General features: G+C 39.6%; 1 protein-coding gene, 1 long non-coding RNA gene and 1 other non-coding gene across 3 annotated transcripts in view; 2 read left to right on the top strand and 1 right to left on the bottom strand.

The window, feature by feature from the left end:
- Positions 1–6413: 6413 nt before the first annotated feature.
- Positions 6414–19787, top strand: part of Hspa9 (heat shock protein family A (Hsp70) member 9) — a 14208-nt gene continuing 834 nt past the window's right edge. The window contains exons 1-16 of the mRNA XM_015484628.2: positions 6414–6606; positions 7489–7547; positions 7778–7865; positions 8898–9079; positions 10028–10152; positions 10694–10767; positions 10852–10958; positions 11395–11557; positions 12227–12319; positions 15803–16012; positions 17078–17305; positions 17563–17667; positions 18202–18319; positions 18570–18664; positions 19157–19249; positions 19423–19563. Coding sequence (XP_015340114.1) covers positions 6526–6606; positions 7489–7547; positions 7778–7865; positions 8898–9079; positions 10028–10152; positions 10694–10767; positions 10852–10958; positions 11395–11557; positions 12227–12319; positions 15803–16012; positions 17078–17305; positions 17563–17667; positions 18202–18319; positions 18570–18664; positions 19157–19249; positions 19423–19563 — 1962 coding nt within the window. The 5' untranslated portion in view covers positions 6414–6525. The remainder of the gene's footprint in view (positions 6607–7488; positions 7548–7777; positions 7866–8897; positions 9080–10027; positions 10153–10693; positions 10768–10851; positions 10959–11394; positions 11558–12226; positions 12320–15802; positions 16013–17077; positions 17306–17562; positions 17668–18201; positions 18320–18569; positions 18665–19156; positions 19250–19422; positions 19564–19787) is intronic.
- The window catches only part of LOC125619095, a 17186-nt gene continuing 12627 nt past the window's right edge, over positions 15229–19787 (bottom strand). Inside the window, exon 3 of the long non-coding RNA XR_007350585.1 lies at positions 15229–15242. This is a non-coding gene — a long non-coding RNA (uncharacterized LOC125619095). The remainder of the gene's footprint in view (positions 15243–19787) is intronic.
- On the top strand, positions 17388–17459 carry LOC125619225. The gene has a single exon (XR_007350726.1). It is a non-coding gene; the product is annotated as a small nucleolar RNA SNORD63 (small nucleolar RNA).

Raw genomic sequence — 19787 nt, 5'->3', positions numbered from 1 at the left:
TGTGTGTGTGTGTGTGTGTGTGTGTGTGTGTGTGTGTGTGTGTGTCTGGTGCTAGGGATGGAATCCAGGGCTTATGCACATACTAAGCATGTGCCCTATCACTAAGCAACATGCCTAGCTCCACATGTATTCTTCTACTAGGGATATGTAATGAAAAAGTTTAGAGGAAAGAAGATATCACAGTGCTTGAGATGTTTCTAAATAAGGTGTGGACTTTAATATCCACTCCCATCAAAATCCTTTGGAGAAATTTTTCCCCATATTTTTATTAGCACATTATAATTATACATAATGGTGGATTCATTGCTAAATATTCATACATGTACATGATATAACAATATAATTTGGCCAATATCATTCCCCAGTATTTTCATTTTCCCTTCCCTCCTTCCTGTGGAACTTGTTAAACATGCAGATTCTTTGATCCACCTCATACCATCAGTGTCTGAATGTCAGGTGCTAGGGCTCTCAATGCTTAATAAGCTTCTGACTTCTACTGAAGTTTGGGGACCACTGCAGAAGAATTAGAGAAGACATGAAGAAGCTGAGCTGGGACTGGTGGGGGCTAGTTTCATAGTAGAGTACTTGCCTAGTATGAAAAAAAGCCCCAGGTTTAAACCCTAGCACCACAAAACAAAAGGAAAAAATCCAAAAAGTGCAGAGTCAGTACTGATAGAATACCAGGAGCCCATTTCTTTTCTTGGTATTGGGGATTGTACTCACGGAGCTATACCCGCATACTTTTTATCTATTTACTTAAAGACAGGCTCTCACTTGATTGCCCAGGCTGTTCTCAAATTTGCAATCTTTCTGCTTCAGCCTCCCTAGTAGCTGGGATTACAGTTGTGCACTACCACACCCAGCTCAGGAGCCCATTTCTTAGAGGAAATGGGTAATTAGCCAGTAGAGGTCTTGCTGGTCCCACCAAGGAGGAGAAGACATTCTCTGTTCTTTCAGAATTCTAGATCTGTGAATATTGAGACCATGCCTGTACTTCCTCAAGTAGTTTTCCATTAAGACCTTTGTCACCTGTAGAAATCTAGGCATTTCCTCTACTGATAGTTGAGAAGCAGGGGTGGGGAAGCTTAGAAACTATCTTGATCAGCTCAGGTTATAACAAAACATTATAGTTCAGGTGGCTTAAACAACAAAAATTTATTTCTTACAGTTTTAGAGGTGGACATCCAGTAGTAGGATATGGCTGGGTTCTCTTGAGAGCGCTCCTCGTGATAGAGGGAAATCTCTCTCATGACTCTTTCTATAAGGCCACTAATTCATTATGTGGGTCCATCCTCATGACCTAATTACCTTCCAAAGGATGCACCTCCAAACAATATTATGCTGGTAAGGTTTTACCATATGAATTTTGTGGGGACATAAATGTTTAGTCCAACAGCCCTTCACATAAAGCAAGTAATCCATGCAAATTGAAAAACAGCTGACATAATTTCACTAATCATGTGCCTTAAGGAGTGATGAAGTGGATATATGAACCAGGTTATCTGTAAACATTTGAAAAGATACTGTACTAATTGAGTGAAATCATGTGGGTGATTTCTAAAAAGCATTAAAAAAAAAAAAGGAGATGGTAGAGCAGAAGCTAATACTGTTTGTGTGACACTGGGCAATTCATTGTTTCTCTTCAGTCTTTAAATGACACTTAAGGTCCTTTGTGTGTGTCTCTAGAACTCAAGTTCTGGCTCACTCCTACTTTAAAACTTCTTTTTTGCTATACTATGCTGGACAAGAATGAATAATGATTCTGGCTTTTTACACTAAAAAATTTAGAAAAGGTCACTACATCCTTAAAAATTAAGCATTAAATGGATCTTCATAAAGAGCCAAATCTCTGGTTTTGTCAGTCCTACTGTAGGGGCTTCAGGTCCTTTGTCTGTCCTATACCTGAATACATATCCAGAATGAGATTGACTGCCTGTGTGTGTGTGTGTGTGTGTGTGTTGCCAGGGATTGAATGCAGGACCTTGTACATGTGAGGTAAGCACTTTGCCAACTGAGCTATATCCCCAGCTCCCAAGATTAATTGTTTTCTACCTGTTCAATGTAACTGATTATCACTAGAATATAAATGTCCTATATAATGAAAGTGACATCTTATTTTGATTTATTGTTTCTCTACTTTTCTTTCACGGTCATTCTATTTCTTTCCTTCTCCTACCAGAAGGCAGGCAAGTTGGTGGATTATTAGACATTCAACAGAGAATGAAACCTACTAGTTGTCATCAACCCTGGGGACAGAGACATCACCCACCCACCCTAACACTTCCTACGTTTCACTGGGGCAAGCTCTGTTTGAGAGGAGCAACATCGCATAAGGCATTCTGATAGTGATGCCAAAGAAGAAAGGTGGGAACTATTTCCTAAAATCTGATGCAGCTATAAAAAATTTCAAGAACAAAAGTGACAAATCATCATTTTAAGAGAAAAGATTTTATTTTTTAATGTTGATGGACCTTTATGTTTTTCTTATTTATTTATTTGTATGCGGTGCTGAGAATCGAATCCAATGCCTCACACATGCTAGGCAAGCACTCTACCACTGAGCCACAATCCCAGCCCCTACATGCCTCATTTTTATTTTCGGAAGTTGGAAATTACCACACATGACATTCATCTTTTAGGAGACTGAATAAAATGTCTCCCGAGACACCAATTTAGAGACTTTGCTTTAAAAATACAAATTTGATCCTATGAGTTATATTAATTTTTTTCCAACCTTTTTTTGTTGTTGTTTGAACAGTACTGGGGAATCAAACCCAGGGCCTTGTACTGGCTAGGTAGGCCCTCTACCATTGAACTATATCCCTAGTCTGGAATTTTCTTTTATGTATGTGTGTAGGAGTAGGGGTCCTACAGATTGAACCCAGGGGCTCTCTGGCCCTGAGCTATATACCCATGTCTTTTTACTTTATTTTTCAGACAGGCATGAGCTATCACACTTGGTTAGCCCCAAATTTTCCTTAAGGTTGTTTTGGAACCTAAACTACATTTTTTAAAAAAATATTTTTTAGTTTTAGATGGATACAATACCTTTATTTTATGTATTTATTTTTACATGGTGCTAAGGATCGAACCTGGTGCCTCACATATGTTAGGCAAGCTCTATCACTGAGCTACAACCGCAGCCCCTTAAACTACATTTAAAAAATTTAAAGTATTTCTAACTTTTTATTCCATTGTCAGAGTAACTGCTGTTAATAATGGATTAAGCCAGTATTACAAAACTCAGATTTTGTAAATGTAAATGTAGAGGTGAAACATCAGATCCTGTTTGGTTATGAGGCAGCAGAACAGTGGTTGTTGGCAGTGTAGATTCTGGAGTCAGACTGACTGACCCAGATTCTAACTTTACCATTCAATTGCCATAAGACCCCAGGTAACATATTTAATCAATCTTAAGCTTCAAATTCTACATTTGCAAAATGAGAACACAACAACATTTACTTAGGTCATGTTTTGACATTCCACTATAAAATGTACATGAATCTAGAGCAGTTTGTGGAGCTTAAGTAAACACTTAACAGCTACTATTAATTACTATTCTAGAGAAAATTCCTACTAATGGCTGTAGCCCCAGAATATTATTAAAAGTATGATATGGGGCTGGGGTTGTAGCTCAGCAGTAGATCACTCGCCTAGCATATGCAAGGCCCTGGGTTTGATCCTCAGCACCACATAAAAATAAATACATAGAATAAAGATATTGTATCCACCTACAATTTAAAAATAAATATTTTTTTAAAAAGAATGATATGCTGGGCACAGGGATGCACACCTGTAATCCCAGTGACTGGGGAGGCTGAGGGAGGAGGATTGCAAGTTCAAGGCCAGTATAAGCAACTTGATGAGGCCCTGAGCAACTTAGTGAGACCCTGTCTCAAAATAAAAAATTAAAAAATCAGGCTGGGGATGGGGATGTAGCTTGGTGGTTAAGTGTCCCTGAGTTCAACCCCCTGTACTAAAAACAACAACAACAACAACAAAAAAACTATACTATGCACAGGTATTGGACAGCCACTTGTTCTGTTTAGTAAACATTTACCCTCATGCAAATTATGCACCACTTCCTTCCATTTCCCAAAGTAACAGTGAGATGCCAATCTCTATTTAGAGTTCTGTGATGTACACTACTTGGCTGAGGATCTGTCTGCTCTTATTCATTTGAACCCTTATGTTTTCTTAGAATCAGATTCATTTCTTCCAGCCTTCAGGCTGTAGGCTATGGTAATTTGCAAGGCAGTGCAGAAGCCTATCTTTTATACTGGCAAATATTAAAAGCCCTCATTCTCAGGTTCATGCTTTGAATATCTAGCACTACCACATCCCCCTTGTGGTTATGGAGAATATTTGCAAGACGCCTGGAGAAACCACAGGAAAGTCATACCCACACAATCGTGGTCTCAGACACCCTTTAGAAAACACAATTTGATTCCAGGATACTTTTGATTAATACTTTGAGGCTTTTAAGTGTATGGAACAAAAAGAAAAGCAAATTCTTAGCCTCTTGACTGCACAGAGAATTGAGAACAGTCTCTCCCTCTCTGTCATATACAACATAAAGATGTAATGTTGTTTTAATTTTACTTCACTGTTTAGTATTTTTTCCCTTCATTAGCTTTCTGTTTTAAAATGTAAATCTCTACAAATACGGTTCATGAACCTATAGCTTTGATCTTAGGAAAGCCTATCTCTGAATCTTGAAAAAGAGTTTTTAAGTAGACTAGTGAGGATAATAATAGTTAATGCTTAGAAAAGAGGGTGTGGGAGGCTTTTAAAAAATCTTAGAACCTGCATAATCTATGACCAACGTTATATCTTTTTATTTGGGGGGTGAGGGTACTGGGGATTGAACCCAGGGGTACTCGACCACTAAGCTACCTCCTCAGCCCTGTTTTGTATTTTATTTAGAGACAGGGTCTCACCGAGTTGCTTAGCTCCTGGGTTGCTGAAGCTGGCTTTTAACTAGCTATCCTCCTGTCTCAGCCTCCCAAACCTTTGGGATTACAAGCGTGAGCCACGAAGCCCAGCACCTTTTCTATTTTTCACTTTCTTCCCCTCAGAATGTAAACTCTTCAGTTATCTTCTTTCCTTCCCAATTTTTCCACATTTCCTTCAGAATTCATCACAGTGATGACCACTTAATAATACAGTACTTATTTACCTTAAGGAAGTAGGGGCTTTAAGCATTTTCCTCTTTTGAAAGAGGACTTCAAAGACAAATGGCTTCATCACCAAAATCAAGTTCAATCTCACTGTCCTCTCATCAACGAACACGTTTTGCTTTTACTGTATTCCCACCAACTAGAAAAATGCCTGACACACAGTTTGTGGAATCAATTAATTCCTTTTAAAAAAATGTGAAACTTGTCACAAAGGAGTAACTGACATTTTACAACCAGCACAAGGTTTGAAACGGTACAGAGGAGGCCTTCGGCCAGCACAACAAAAGGGTAAGAGCCTGAGCTCAAGTAGTTTTTTCCTTGATCGTTTGCACGATGATTAGTTTTGGGGCGACCCAAAACTCTGAACGAAACGCTGCTTTAGAGCTGGAAACCCGAGACTCCCGAGGTAAAACACAGCAAAAATTTTGTCTACGGTCTCCATACCTAGGTGTATTTCAAATTATGAACAAACCATGGCACTTAACAAAGCCCCCAGTCGGGCGCACAACGCACGCCTGTAATCCCAGCGGCTCCAAAGGATGTTCAAATCCAGCCTCAGCAATTTGGCGAAACACTAAGCAACTTAGCGAGACTCTGCCTCAAAATAAAACACAAAAAAGAGCAGGGCATGTAGGTCAGTGGTTTTGCAACATGGGTTCCAACCTCAGTACCAAAAAACAAAACAAAGCCTCAGGACAAGATGGCGCCCTCCGCCAAAGAAGGGAGCGGGGAAAACGTCCACGCGCACAGTGCACACGCGCGGGTTCGCTCTCAGCTGTATTCAGGCCAAACTCACTAGCGCGGGGGCATCCAATAAACACTGTTAATCTCCCACTCCGTTTTCCGCCAGTCTCTGTGCACATGCGTTCTCGAGCCTTAGCTCAATGCCACCTGCGTAGGCGCAACAAGCTCCTCCCTCCACGCAACTGACGCAAGGAGTCTGTAATCAGTTCGCAATTTATCCCGTGTGACCTTGAGTCTTTCCTGAAGCTGAGGACCGCGGCTGTCTTAGGCGCTGCCTGAATATCCATCTCCACCTCTTCGCTTTTCACTATCCTCTCTGCAGCTGCAGCCGAAACTGGAGGGCAAAGTGTTTTCAACAGTCATGCTTCGGAGCACGTTATGAGCACGCCCTAGTTCCGAAAGCGGCAGTCGGGTAGGTTCTGGTCAGGCGGCGCGGGCGACGCCTCAGTGGAAAAGTGGCTCTCTGGGCCTCAGTGCCCAATCTCCTCCCCAGCACCCCACGTGGTTGGAGGTTTCCAGAATCGCTGCCACCACCGCGCCGCGCTACTCCCGTCCAGCCGAGCGCTTCTTTGCTTCTTCCTATTCCCTAGGTCTAGCCGTCATGATAAGCGCTAGCCGAGCCGCAGCAGCCCGCCTCGTGGGCGCCGCAGCTTCCCGGGGCCCCACGGCTGCTCGCCACCAGGTAAGAAACTGTCGGGCCTTCCCGAAACGGCTCACGGTCTCAGGACTCAGTAGGGCAGGCCGCGCCCTTCAGGGTTAGGTTCTTCAAGGGAAAATCACGAGGGAAAGAAGGTAACGGACTTAAGTATTTAGCGTTGCTGGCTTAAGGCCTACTTCTGGGCCCTCTTCCTCTGCCCTTCGGGTCCTGCTGAGTCACACTACTCGTGATCTAGTCTCTTATCCCACGAATTACGAGGTGGTGGTCCTAACAGTCTGTTCTGTGTCTGGTTGGATAGGTTTCGCCTTGGGGGAGGGATGCAGCCTGTTGGGAGGGAGCCGCTAGTATACGTTTCAATTTCACCTGAGTCGAAGGATAGGTCTTCTTTTGTGCAGAGTAGTGTGTGTAGGACCCCGGTGGTGTGGTGAATAAAGGAAGAGAAATGCCTGAAGAAATCCAAAATCAAATTTCAGCTTCAGTTTTCGTGTTTAGGAACACCTTCTGAAAATTGTACTCGTTTGTACTTCAGAAAAGTAAGGACAAGAAAGAAGGTTGTGGTTGCTCTTCATCTAAAACGAAAGTTACATCTTTGGTGAATGGGAATTGAAGCTATCCACCGAGACGTGGGTTTAATGGAAGGCTTGAAAGTAGTCCTAGGTTAGATGTTAACAAAGTAATAAAACGTCTTTTATCCAGATGGAAAGCTTCTGCCTAACTCCCCTCCCCCTTTTTTAATGGCTCTACAATATTAATACCGTGACAAGGTCAGCACAAACTTCTGAGTTACTTAGAATCTGAGTACGCACACATTCAGGCTGATGCATAAAACTCTTAAAGAAATCATTAGAACAAGCCTAAGTTTAATTATGTTGTTGATGACTGATGCAACTGTTTTTTATTTTTTAGGATGGTTGGAATGGCCTTAGTCATGAGGCTTTTAGGTTTGTTTCAAGGAGAGATTATGCGTAAGTATAACTTAATTTCCTTTGACAGAGGACACATATTAGCGGTCTATTCCTTTTTTAATAACCTAGTGAGAAGCACTACTTCAACCTGCTTATTTATAATGTAGTGTACCACTATTTTGCTCCCATATCAAATATTTGTATTTCCTTCTGTTGTTTTGGAGTCCTTCTGTTGTTTTGGAGTCCAGTAATAAGGTAATAACTATGACATTGTTTTAAATGTCTTACAGATCAGAAGCAATCAAGGGCGCAGTTGTTGGTATTGATTTGGGTACTACCAACTCCTGTGTGGCAGTTATGGAGGGTAAACAAGCAAAGGTGAGCATGATAAAGAAGCTCTGGGTCACATAGAAATAGCTAGTGTCCACTCCAGAATTATGTGCTTTGGGGCTTAGATGGGAATTCTGAGGTTTGGTTTGCATTTTAAAAGCTGCTTTTGGTTTCTTAAGATTTGTGAGGTGAGAATCTTTGTGATGCTGATAATTGAATGAATTTCACTTCCCTATGGGATTGAAAAACATTCACCTGGGATAGAGGCCAGACTGGCTTGCCGTGTAATAGTGCAGCAGTTTTTTAAATATATTGAACCAAGATGAGAGGTTGCAGGCTAGAAGCAAATGGAGTCACACATGCAAGAGCTTTCTAGATAAAGGCTGTTACTCTGAAGCCTACTTAACTCTTTGTATGTAAAATCTTTATTCCCTCTGGGTTGTTACCAAGATTTAGAGCACCTGAGATTCTACAGTCTTGCCTCTTCCTACATGGGCTTTAATGCGTTTCCCTCATGTCCTTGTCTGAAACACTATGTAGAGGAGTCTTTCTCCATTTGTTTAGTATCAGTAATCCTTTTTAGTGTATATTTGTGCTTCTTGGTATATATTTTACATGCCTGAAATTTGTAGCCATCACAGAAATGTAAGATTTAATTTTCTATGCCGAAGGAGAGGTTATCTTTTTCAACACTGAGTTTGAAAAACCTGATGAATAGTTTTTCTACGACTTTTTGTTATTAGTTGTGAGTTATTTCAAGTTATAGGTTTAAAGATACCAAACTGTTAAATGCTTTCAAGAGTTGGTATTTACTGAGTTAGAATTCACAGTAGTAAAGCATGCCGGTTAATGCTGTATTTAAGCCTTTGTGAAATAGTTGCTGTTAATATTCTGGTGGGCTGGAGTTGTAGCTCAGTGGTAGAGCACATGCCAAGTATGTATGAGGCACTGGGTTCAATACTCAGCACCACATAAAAATGAATTTTAAAATAAAGGTATTGTGTCCATCTACAACTTTAAAAAAAAAAAAAAAGATGCTGGTGGTTACTAGAATCTTAATTCTTATTTTGGGGACTTTAGGTGCTGGAGAATGCTGAAGGTGCCAGAACCACCCCTTCCGTTGTTGCCTTTACAGCAGATGGTGAACGGCTTGTTGGGATGCCAGCGAAGCGACAGGCTGTCACCAACCCAAACAATACATTCTATGCCACCAAGCGTCTCATTGGCCGGCGATACGATGACCCTGAAGTACAGAAAGACATGTGAGTAATAGCAAAAAAGTTATTTGCAAGGGCCACACAGAACACTCTTAGCACTTTAAGATCCTCAAAACATCTTTCTTTAGTGGATTACATGTTGGGAGTCAAGAGAGGAATCCATGCCTCTGAAGTAGGGGTTCATCCTTTCTTACAACAGAAACTTCATTTTTGCCTTCTTAATTCAGTATTTGCTGTGTTGATCGTGCATGTGAAGGTTTATGAGATATTCCTGAACTATGTGAATCAATGGCAGAATAAGTTAATGGCATAGGTTCTATCGTGTATTGATCAAATATATACAGATACAGGGCAGGGCAATGGGGGGGGACACTTGAGTTTGCTTTTATTTCGGGTTAAAAATACCAGACATGTAGAGTTACCCGTTTTTTGTATAATTTTTTAAAAAATATTTTTAGTAGATATTCACAGTACCTATATTTTATTTTTTTGTTTTGTTTGTTTTAATGTTCTGGGGAACGAACCCAATGCCTCATGCTTGCTAGGCAAGTGCTTTACCACTGAGTCACAACCTTTGCCCCAATTTTTTTTTTTTAAATTGGTTTGTTGAACTTTAATTGGAGTGTCAGTTCTATAGCAATCATTGGGTTTTGTGTTTTTTTCCCAGTTAGGGTAATTTAAGGTTCATCCTTATCTCGTGGCTTATATCAATCTTCATTTCTTTTCATGACTAAATAATATTCTGTATAGATATATACATTTGTTTAACCATTTGTCATTTGATGGACATTTGGGTTATTTTCACTTTTGGCATCTGAATGAATGCTACCTTAAGCATTCATGTACACATTTTTATTATTTTCTAAAGATTTTCATTAAATGATGTTATGAAATTATCCTTTGTTCATGAGTCTCTTGTGGGGTGGATAGTGGACATTTGTGACATAACTTTGTTATGGTAGTTATCTCATATAATTTCTGTGTGGCTTTCAGTAAAAATGTTCCCTTCAAAATTGTCCGTGCCTCCAATGGTGATGCTTGGGTTGAGGCTCATGGAAAACTGTATTCTCCAAGTCAAATTGGAGCATTTGTGTTGATGAAGATGAAAGAAACTGCAGGTGAGTGTTCACATCTGGAAAAGTTTGAATATTTTGACTTACCTGAGATTACCCTACTGTTCTGTAGCTGAGTCATGCCCTTTGTACAGAAAACCTAGGAAAGGCAAAACTCTTTATTATTCACTATATCAACCTCCCTAATTTCACATTTTCCTGATAGTATGTGGGCTTGCTGCTTTTGTGTTGGAGAGTTTAGCATTGAATTGAAAGTCAAAAGGCTATGCCGTAAGCTTTTGCCCCTATTAAGCTTATAACTTTTGCATTTTAAAAACTAGTGGCTGTTTTAAGTCTAAAGGTCACTGTGACTTGGTGAACCTTCACTAACATACTAGAGGTGAGATTTTTTTGAGTTTTCAGCCAGTGTCTTTAATTTTGGAGTATTTCTTAAAAGGTCTGTCTCATGTTAATTACTTGCTAAAACAGTGACCTGTTGTCTTTGGCCTTAAAAGGATGACACAGGTTGAAAGGCTATGTTAATAATTCTGTTGCTTGTTTTTTGTGGCATAATACCATGATTAAATTTATTCTGATTCTTTTCCAGAAAATTACTTGGGTCACACAGCAAAAAATGCTGTAATCACAGTCCCTGCTTATTTCAATGACTCACAGAGGCAGGTGAGATCAGTTAGCTTTCTTCTTTACAAAATGTTGCCTGGGACACAAGGTAGGGGAAAATGCTTTTATCTTTGTTTTCTCTAGGCCACTAAGGATGCTGGCCAGATATCTGGACTCAATGTGCTTCGAGTGATTAATGAACCCACAGCTGCTGCTCTGGCCTATGGTTTAGACAAATCTGAAGACAAAATGTAAGTTTGTAAATACAGTCCAGCCTGGATGCATGAAACTAAGGTCATGTAGCCATGAGATTCATTCTGAATCCTCATTGAGCTTTGTTTGTATTTAGAGTAATAATATGCTTGCTTTTCCTTCAAGTTATTTAAGATCATTCTATTATTTACTTTGGGGCCTTGGTCATTTATTTTTCTCTTGATATTCATGTTGACAATTATTTCTCCAAAACCGGGTTGAGTGCTATCTTAACTGATACTAAAAATCGAGTTCATTTTCTCTCTGCATTTTCCATGGTTTTTTTAAATCAGGGCCTTGTGTTAATGTGTGCTCAAATGTCACTTAGGCATGTATCATGATTATACTTTAATAGCTAAGTTTAACTTCCTTTGGTTGTTGAAATTCAGTCCTTGGGATAAGTTCTGTACCATAAGGCTTTCTTTTTCTTTCTAGCATTGCTGTGTATGATTTAGGTGGTGGCACTTTTGACATTTCTATCCTGGAAATACAGAAAGGCGTGTTTGAGGTGAAATCTACCAATGGGGACACTTTCCTTGGTGGTGAAGACTTTGACCAGGCCTTGTTACGACACATTGTGAAGGAGTTCAAGAGAGAGGTTGGTTACCATTGTGGTTAATAAGTGTGAACTTGGGGAATTTGAGAATTTCTTTGTTCAGAATACTCTTGACATAGTACCTTTATTTTATTTATGTGGTGCTGAGGATCGAACCCATGCCTCACGTTTTTTTTGTTTGTTTAGAGATAGGGTCTCACTAAGTTGCTTTGCATATCTCTGTTGTTCAGGCTGGCTTTGAACTCTCAATCCTCCCGTCTCAGCCTCCTGAGCAGCTGGGATTATGGTCGTTTACTATCACACCAGGCTGCTCTTGGCTTTTTTCTACAACTTTTTGCTCTTAACAACTACTGAAATAATTGTGTTTCACTTTGATGGGCAATGAACTATTCTGGTTATTGTAGCTTTAGAATGGGAATAATGTCAATCACTATATAGTATTTGAAAAGGCATTAAGGGATTCCTTCTTTGAATTAGGAGTTCTAGAGCCAGAAAGAGCTGAAAATCATTCATTTCAGTCTCCTGACTCCAGGCAGATAGATAACCGTTTAAGAATAAGTTTTCTTCCCCACAGATTTTTACGATTAATGAAAAGTAATTTATGTTAGCTTATGAAGATACGGCTGCATTTCATGGTGTTTTGCATTGTTACTGCAACTTCAGTAGTATTTATCACCTCACTAATGGTAATATCATATCATCACTTTGTAGACAGGGGTTGATTTGACCAAAGACAATATGGCACTTCAGAGGGTTCGAGAAGCTGCTGAGAAGGCTAAATGTGAACTCTCCTCATCTGTTCAGGTAAGATGTGGGAAAAATCCTAGCAGTGTTTATGGTTGTACTTAACTTGAATTTGTTTGAATAGTATATTCTGTTTGTCCCAATGGAAGTGTAATCTCTTTACAGTTTTTTGGTTCGTAAAACCTTTGCCATGAACAAAGGAGCAGTGCAGTCATCTAGGTTTTTATTTTAGTTTAGTTTAGTTTTTGATAGACCTTTATTTATTTATACGTGGTGCTGAGATTTGAACCCAGTGCCTCACACATGCCAAGCAAATGCGTTAACCACTGAGCCACAGCCTCAGCCCCTCATCTGGATGCGCTGAAATTTTTTAGCCACCAAAATAAGAGGTGGTATGTACAAATGACAGATCATACATTTATTTACCTTTAAATTATTTTAGGGCTGGGGATGTAGCTCAGTGGTAGAGCACTTCTCGAGCATGTACAAAGCCCCAAATTTGATTTCCTTTCTCCGCTCCCAAAATTGATTTTTTGTGTGTACCACAGTGGAACCCAAGGCAAGTGCTCTACCACTGAGTGGTTCTCAGCCTAATACATTGATTTAAAAAGCTAGCCTAGCAATGTGCAGAATTAGAATCACTAGCCTGAAAAAACTGCTCTTTTCACTTAAAATTGAGTACATGTCCTTGTGAATCTTTTAAGAGTCTAATTGCCTCTCATTTAATAATTCGGATTATCAGACTAGAAAATGCTGTGAAAGAAACCTGGTTCAAGTCTGAGGCATATGCACCTGTGTTTTTCCCTCTGAGCATCACATTTGCTCAGCATCTGTTTAAGATGTCAGCACATTTGGCTTTAGTTTTGAGAGGTGAAACTTAATTTTGCCTTTACTCTCATGTTGGATCTGGGTTCAGACCCACCAAGGTGGAAGTCCTGTAATCTATTTCTGAGTTCTTCGGTGACATCAGGAAAAGCAGAGCAGTGACTAGTTGATCATCCATAGGGAAAAGTTATTTATGATACTATCCTGTTGATAAAGTGATTGTTGCTCATTAACCTGTACTCATTAACCTGGATTCTCTGGCGATTGAACCCAAGGCACATACATGTTCTACCACCAAGGTAATCTGTAGCCCCCCAGATCTGGATTTTTTTTCCCCTCTACTGGGTAGTGAATCTAGGAGCGCTTAACCACTGAGCCACATCCCCAGCCCTTTTTTCTCTTATTTAGCAACAGGGTCTCACTGAGTTACTAAGGGCCTCTCTGAGTTGCTGAAGCTGACTTTAAACTCAAAATCCTCCTGCCTCAGCTTCCTGAGCTACTGGGATTAGAGGCATATACCACCACACTTGGCCTAAATCTGGATTTTTTAAGTGGTTTGTATGTAGTAACAAAGTTGTGTACAGTCATTCTAAATGTTGTTTCATTTCTGCTTCAGGTAGTATGGCAGAACTTCACAATGTGGTGGTTAGAGATAGGGTTAAAATATTTGTCAGTAAACTGCCAGCTAATGCTTCCCAGGACACTTTGAAGGGCAGAGTGCTCGAAGAGACTGGTTTTAATGTGACTATCCCATTGATAGTTGATATTATATATTAGTAAATGTCAAACCAGAAATGATATAAAATAGAAGTTTTGTGTGATGGTTTTAGGGGCTGGGGGTGTTGTTGCTAAGTGCTCCATCACTTGCTGGCATGCACAAGGCCCTGTGCTTGATCATGCACTGAGAAAAGCAAAAGAGTGACGGTTCTCCAGGCAAACTGCTGGGGTTCCTTATTTTATCAATTAAATGCATGATCTTGCATGAATTACTTATTTATCTTAATCTCTTGGATAATACTAGTACTTTTGCTGTTAGAATTGGTTTCAGTAATAAAAGTATTATTGTTGGGTATGGAGGTGCATGCCTATAATCCCAGTGACTTCTTAGAAGATCAACAGTGTTTTGGTTTTTTTGTTGTTGTTTTTTTTGTTTGTTGTTTTTTTTGGTACCAGGGATTGAACTCGGGGACACTTAACCACTGAGCCACCTCCCAGCCCTATTTTATGTTTTATGCCTCACGTTGGCTGAGATTGAGGCTGGCTAACTCCTGCCTCGGCCTTCCGAACCACTGGGATTACAGGCATGCGCCACCACACCTTGTAGGAATTTTGTTCTTGAGGGTCCATTCTGGGACACTTCAGAAAACTGTGGGGGGCGGGGGCTGGGAATTGAACTCAGGGCCTTGTGCATGCCAGGCAAGGACTCTACCAACTGAGCAATATCCCCAGCCCTAGAAAATTCTTAGTAACACATTATAAGATCCCATGTTTCATTTGGGATTTATAAAATACTGGATGTTACACAATGGGACTACTCACTGCTCTGCATTAATGTAATGGCAGTATAAGTCAATTCTTGTAATCTCTCTAATAAGAGTATTTCTGCAGCTTTATTAACATATATAAACTTTCTGGAATGTATAAAGCTCAGGTTATTTGAGTGCAAACTTAAGGCATATGTACAAAGAATATTTTTAAAACTTGGTTTAAAAAAATGTGTGCCAGGCACAGTGGCACGTATCCATAATCATAGCTACTTGGGAGGCTGAGGCCAGGAGGATTGCAATTTTGAGGCCAGCCTGGGCAACTTGTCTAAAAATTTTAAAAAGGGCTGTGGGCAATGTAGTTCAGTGACAGTGTCTCTAGGTTCACTGTCTAGTATTACAAAGAGGGGGCAAAAAAAAAAAAAAAACTAAAACAGTAGTGTGGTTTTAAATGTTAAGTGGCAGAACAATTCTTTCTTCTGAATGGGGATTTCCTTGTCCACTCCATTCTTAGTTGTCAATATATATATAGACCTTATTAAGAAGGATTTTGAAATGTTTGTGTCTAGAAAGATAAGTTGCAGTTACTGCCTTTGGTTAATCAATTAAAGTGGGTTTGACCCCCTTTTATGGCATTTCAAGTTTTGTGTCCCCTTACTGAGTATTAAACTTAACTGCAATTGGTCTATTTTTTAAATTAAAGCTTTATAGATAGTAGTAGGGCTCATCCCAACAAACTCAAATGCATGGAGTTCTATTTCAGTTCATGATTCCCCATCCTTTTCCTTCCCATCCTCCTCCTCTCACATTCTCCTTTGTAGTTTTGACTTCCCTTTGCTCATTTTTATTAATTTATATTTGATTGGTTTTTTTCTACGTACACATAAAGGTGAGGTTCCCTGTCATGTGTTCATATATGCACATAATGTGATTTTGGGGGATTACCAGGGATTGAACCAGGGGTACTTAACCACTGAGCAACACCCCTAGCCCATTTTTTATTTTGAAAGGGTCTTGCTTAGAGCCTTGATAAGTTGCTGAGGCTGATCTGAATTTGCAATCCTCTTGCCTTGGCCTCCCAAGCCACTGCACCTGGCTGTTTTCTAAGAGTTCATTCTGCATTGCTTTCCCTTAGCCATCCTATCATTTCCTCCCCATTTCCTATATTTTACTCTAGCTTCTACATAAAACAATAAACTTTCTAACATGCAATTTAAACTAATTTCGTTTGCAGACTGACATCAATTTGCCATATCTTACAATGGATGCTTCTGGACCCAAGCATTTGAATATGAAGCTGACCCGGGCTCAATTTGAAGGGATTGTCACTGATTTAATCAAGAGGACCATTGCTCCATGTCAAAAAGCTATGCAGGATGCAGAAGTCAGCAAAAGTGACATAGGAGAAGTGATTCTTGTTGGTGGTATGACTAGAATGCCCAAGGTGTGAACCCATGGAATTCTTGGCATGGAGAAAAGGGGGGCCAGCATGTAAACTGCCAGGGTGACTTAAGAGGGATGTGATTGTGTCCTCACTAGAGACTTTTTGGCTGTTTTAGTTAAAGGGAAGCAGAATGTCTTTGAGAACTGTCCCATGGAGTTGCTGTTATCACTGAAGTTATATCCCCATCTCGTATTTATTTATTTGGTACTAGGGATTGAACCCAGGGGTGCTTAACCACTGAAACACATTCACTTTTTTATATTTTATTTAGAGACAAAGTCTCCCTGAGTTCTGAGGCTGACTTTGAACTAGTGATCCTCCTGGCTCAGTCTCCCAAGCCTCTGAGATTAAGGCATGCACCACCATACCTGGCAGGATATATGTCTTTACAGTTTAGTGCCTAGTGTTTGATAGTCTGAATTAGAATTACTCTGGGTTCTGAATTAGTGATCTTTGGTATTTTCTTAGTTTTTCTGTTGAAGTATTTGGGCTCAGGAAAAGAGCACAAAATTAATGGTGGGGGGTTCTGGGACAAGAGGAGTCCTGAATTTTAACAACTTATTCATGGTCCTATTCTAGTTGTACTGATTAGTCCTAATAAACCGAAGAATGTGCCCCATGTTAGCAACAGTTTTATTATGTTGCTTCCATTATTTGGTCTTCAGTTAATAGGACTTGGATGACAAAATTTTAAGTCCCCTTGCCTTAACACCATCTGTTTAAAATGATTTCATTAATGTGCAGGAAACCAGATAATAAATATTAGGGATATTTAGTAATAAAGGATATCAAATATAAAAGGGCAGTGAGTGAGAAACTCTGGTTAAAGAATGCATTAACAAGAATTCAACTATGAAATAATTTTAGTAGAATTCTGTCTTTAGATCTGATTGGCTTAATTGGAGAACACGATATTCAGGTTTTCATTACCTACCAAATTAAGTTTGTGTTTTAATTGGAGAATATTGTGTTGTCCACTTGAGTTCTCCATCTTAAGTTTTCTGTCTCACTCTTATCGGACAATTACCCTAAATATTGGCTGACATTTTTCTTCTTAATGCTCAGGTTCAGCAAACTGTGCAAGATCTTTTTGGCCGAGCCCCAAGTAAAGCTGTTAATCCTGATGAAGCTGTGGCCATTGGAGCTGCCATTCAAGGAGGTGTATTGGCTGGTGATGTCACAGATGTACTGCTCCTGGATGTCACGCCTTTGTCTCTGGGCATTGAGACTCTGGGAGGTGTCTTTACCAAACTTATTAACAGAAACACCACTATTCCAACCAAGAAGAGTCAGGTAAGAGCTCTCCTTCTCTTTGCCTCATCACAGAAGTATTATCTCTCTATATTTCTGAAAAACTGCAGCTATTGCTGCATTTGTGCAATGATGTTTTTGTCAACACATCATTCTGAAGGAAAAAGTATGTGATGACATCCTATGACTGAGCACATAATAACATCTGATTTTTGTCTTTAACACCTTCTGTGCTAATGCTACATCTATAAGGAGAGTGTTTTAATTAGATTGTCAACCTGTGATGCACTGTTCCCCAGGTGTTTTCTACTGCTGCTGATGGACAGACTCAAGTGGAAATTAAAGTGTGTCAAGGTGAGAGAGAGATGGCTGGAGACAACAAACTTCTTGGACAGTTTACTTTGGTAGGTATTGAAAAATCTGAAAATTGTGTTCTCCAATTGCTTCATTCTAAAGTTAGATAGTACTCCAGATCCTATAAACTGCTGACATATATAGGATGAATTCTGCAATCCATGCCTTTGGTGTTTATCAGAGCATTAGAAATTTCATCAAGTACTTTATAAAATGTTTCTTCTAATCATGTAAGAGTCATTTGATGATGTTACTGGCTTTTGATCAGTATTGCTTGTTATTCTTAATGATAGGAAACCTCTACACTGTAGTTCATATCATTCACCATGTCCCCAGATAAATATAGCCATTATAGTTATTCACTGTAAATCTAACTACACAAATATAAAGCCCTGTTGATTTCATGCAGCAATGAAGCTACCACCCTCACTTTTATAAACTCATGGTTTTGTGCACTGTGTGAAGGTATCACTTGTTCCTTCCAGGAAGCAAATAATTTGTTTACCTAATGATCATATAGTTGTGACAATAGGAGCACTGGACCTCCTGTTAAAGGATCTTACTCTGAGTATTGCTTACTTTAGATTGGAATTCCCCCTGCCCCTCGTGGAGTCCCTCAGATTGAAGTTACCTTTGATATTGATGCCAATGGGATCGTACATGTTTCTGCAAAAGACAAGGGCACTGGACGTGAGCAGCAGAGTAAGTCCTTATCAGTTAAGTGTAAGATGAGGGACCTCTGTTGGGAATTAGATCCTGTTTTCTTCTCTGTCCTGAGGGCAGAATGAGTCTTCTTTACAAGTATAATGTTTTTCAGGGAATGGGGGCAAATAGGTAAGCAGTGAGCCCCCTGGTGAATTTTAAGTAGGAAAAAGTAAACCAGTTGACCTTGGCCAGAGGAAGAACGGGTATGTAATTTTACCAAAGAGCTAATAGATGTTTTTTCTTACAGTTGTAATCCAGTCCTCTGGTGGATTAAGTAAAGATGATATTGAAAATATGGTTAAAAATGCAGAGAAGTATGCTGAAGAAGACCGGAGAAAGAAGGTAATTGCTTTTGTTTGTCTTGGCTTTTTTTTTTTTTTTAATGTTGGTAGATGGGCACAGTACCTTTATTCATTTCAATTTTATTTGATGTTGAGGATCAAACCCAGTACCTCACAAATGCTAGGCAAGTATTCCACCACTGAGCTACAACCCCAGCCCATCTTCTTGGCTTCTTAATTTTAGTAAAGCTGACACATGGAAGTAGAGTTGAACATTTGGCTGAATTCTTTTACCACTATCTTCACCTTTGCTTATTACTCAGATCTCTTTTGCTTTCATATAGGGTCTTTTTATGGTCCCAAACTCTTGGGCTCAAATAATGTCCCACTTAGCTACCTGAGTAGCTGGGATATAGGTGTGCATGACGACACCCTTGCTTGAAATGTTTTTTCTTAGTCTTCTATCAGAATTCTTATGAAAAGAGTCTAGCTCAAACCTCTCTCAGAGTTTTGATTGGAAAAACATTTATATTAAACTTTTCATTTCTCTAAGGAACGAGTTGAAGCAGTTAACATGGCTGAAGGAATCATTCATGACACAGAAACCAAGATGGAAGAATTCAAGGACCAATTACCTGCTGATGAGGTAAACTGTTCTCAAACAATTGAAGAGATTGGGGGAATTATCACCACTGAGTGAAGTTTGTTTTTCTGTGTATCATGATATAAGTAATCAGTTTTTTAAGTGTTCTGAATATTACTGCAACACATAATGGGACAGAAGACCTGAGAAAATGAAAATTTTTGTCTTTTTTTAAGTGCAACAAACTTAAAGAAGAGATATCCAAAATGAGGGAGCTCCTGGCTCGAAAAGACAGTGAAACGGGAGAAAACATCAGGCAGGCAGCATCCTCCCTTCAGCAGGCATCATTAAAGCTCTTTGAAATGGCATACAAAAAGGTACAAGGGCTGACGGGTATTTTGATCCTGATTACTTTTCTTGTAACTTTTTTAAATTACTGTTACTGGTGTTCTTCTCTCCATGTCATTTATGGAATTGAGAATAGGATTTTAAAACATCTCCTGCCATCTTGATTCTATTTAGGGAATGATGATAGTGTCAAAGGAATCGGGAAAGCACTAGTGTAGGGGATGGAACAGGAGTGCACGGGATGAGACTCCTT

The sequence above is a fragment of the Marmota marmota genome, unplaced genomic scaffold, assembly GCF_001458135.2.
Source record: "Marmota marmota marmota unplaced genomic scaffold, marMar, whole genome shotgun sequence".
Lineage (NCBI taxonomy): Eukaryota > Metazoa > Chordata > Mammalia > Rodentia > Sciuridae > Marmota > Marmota marmota.
The sequence above is the reverse complement of the archived record's forward strand: the minus strand, read 5'-3'. Positions and strand labels throughout refer to the sequence as shown.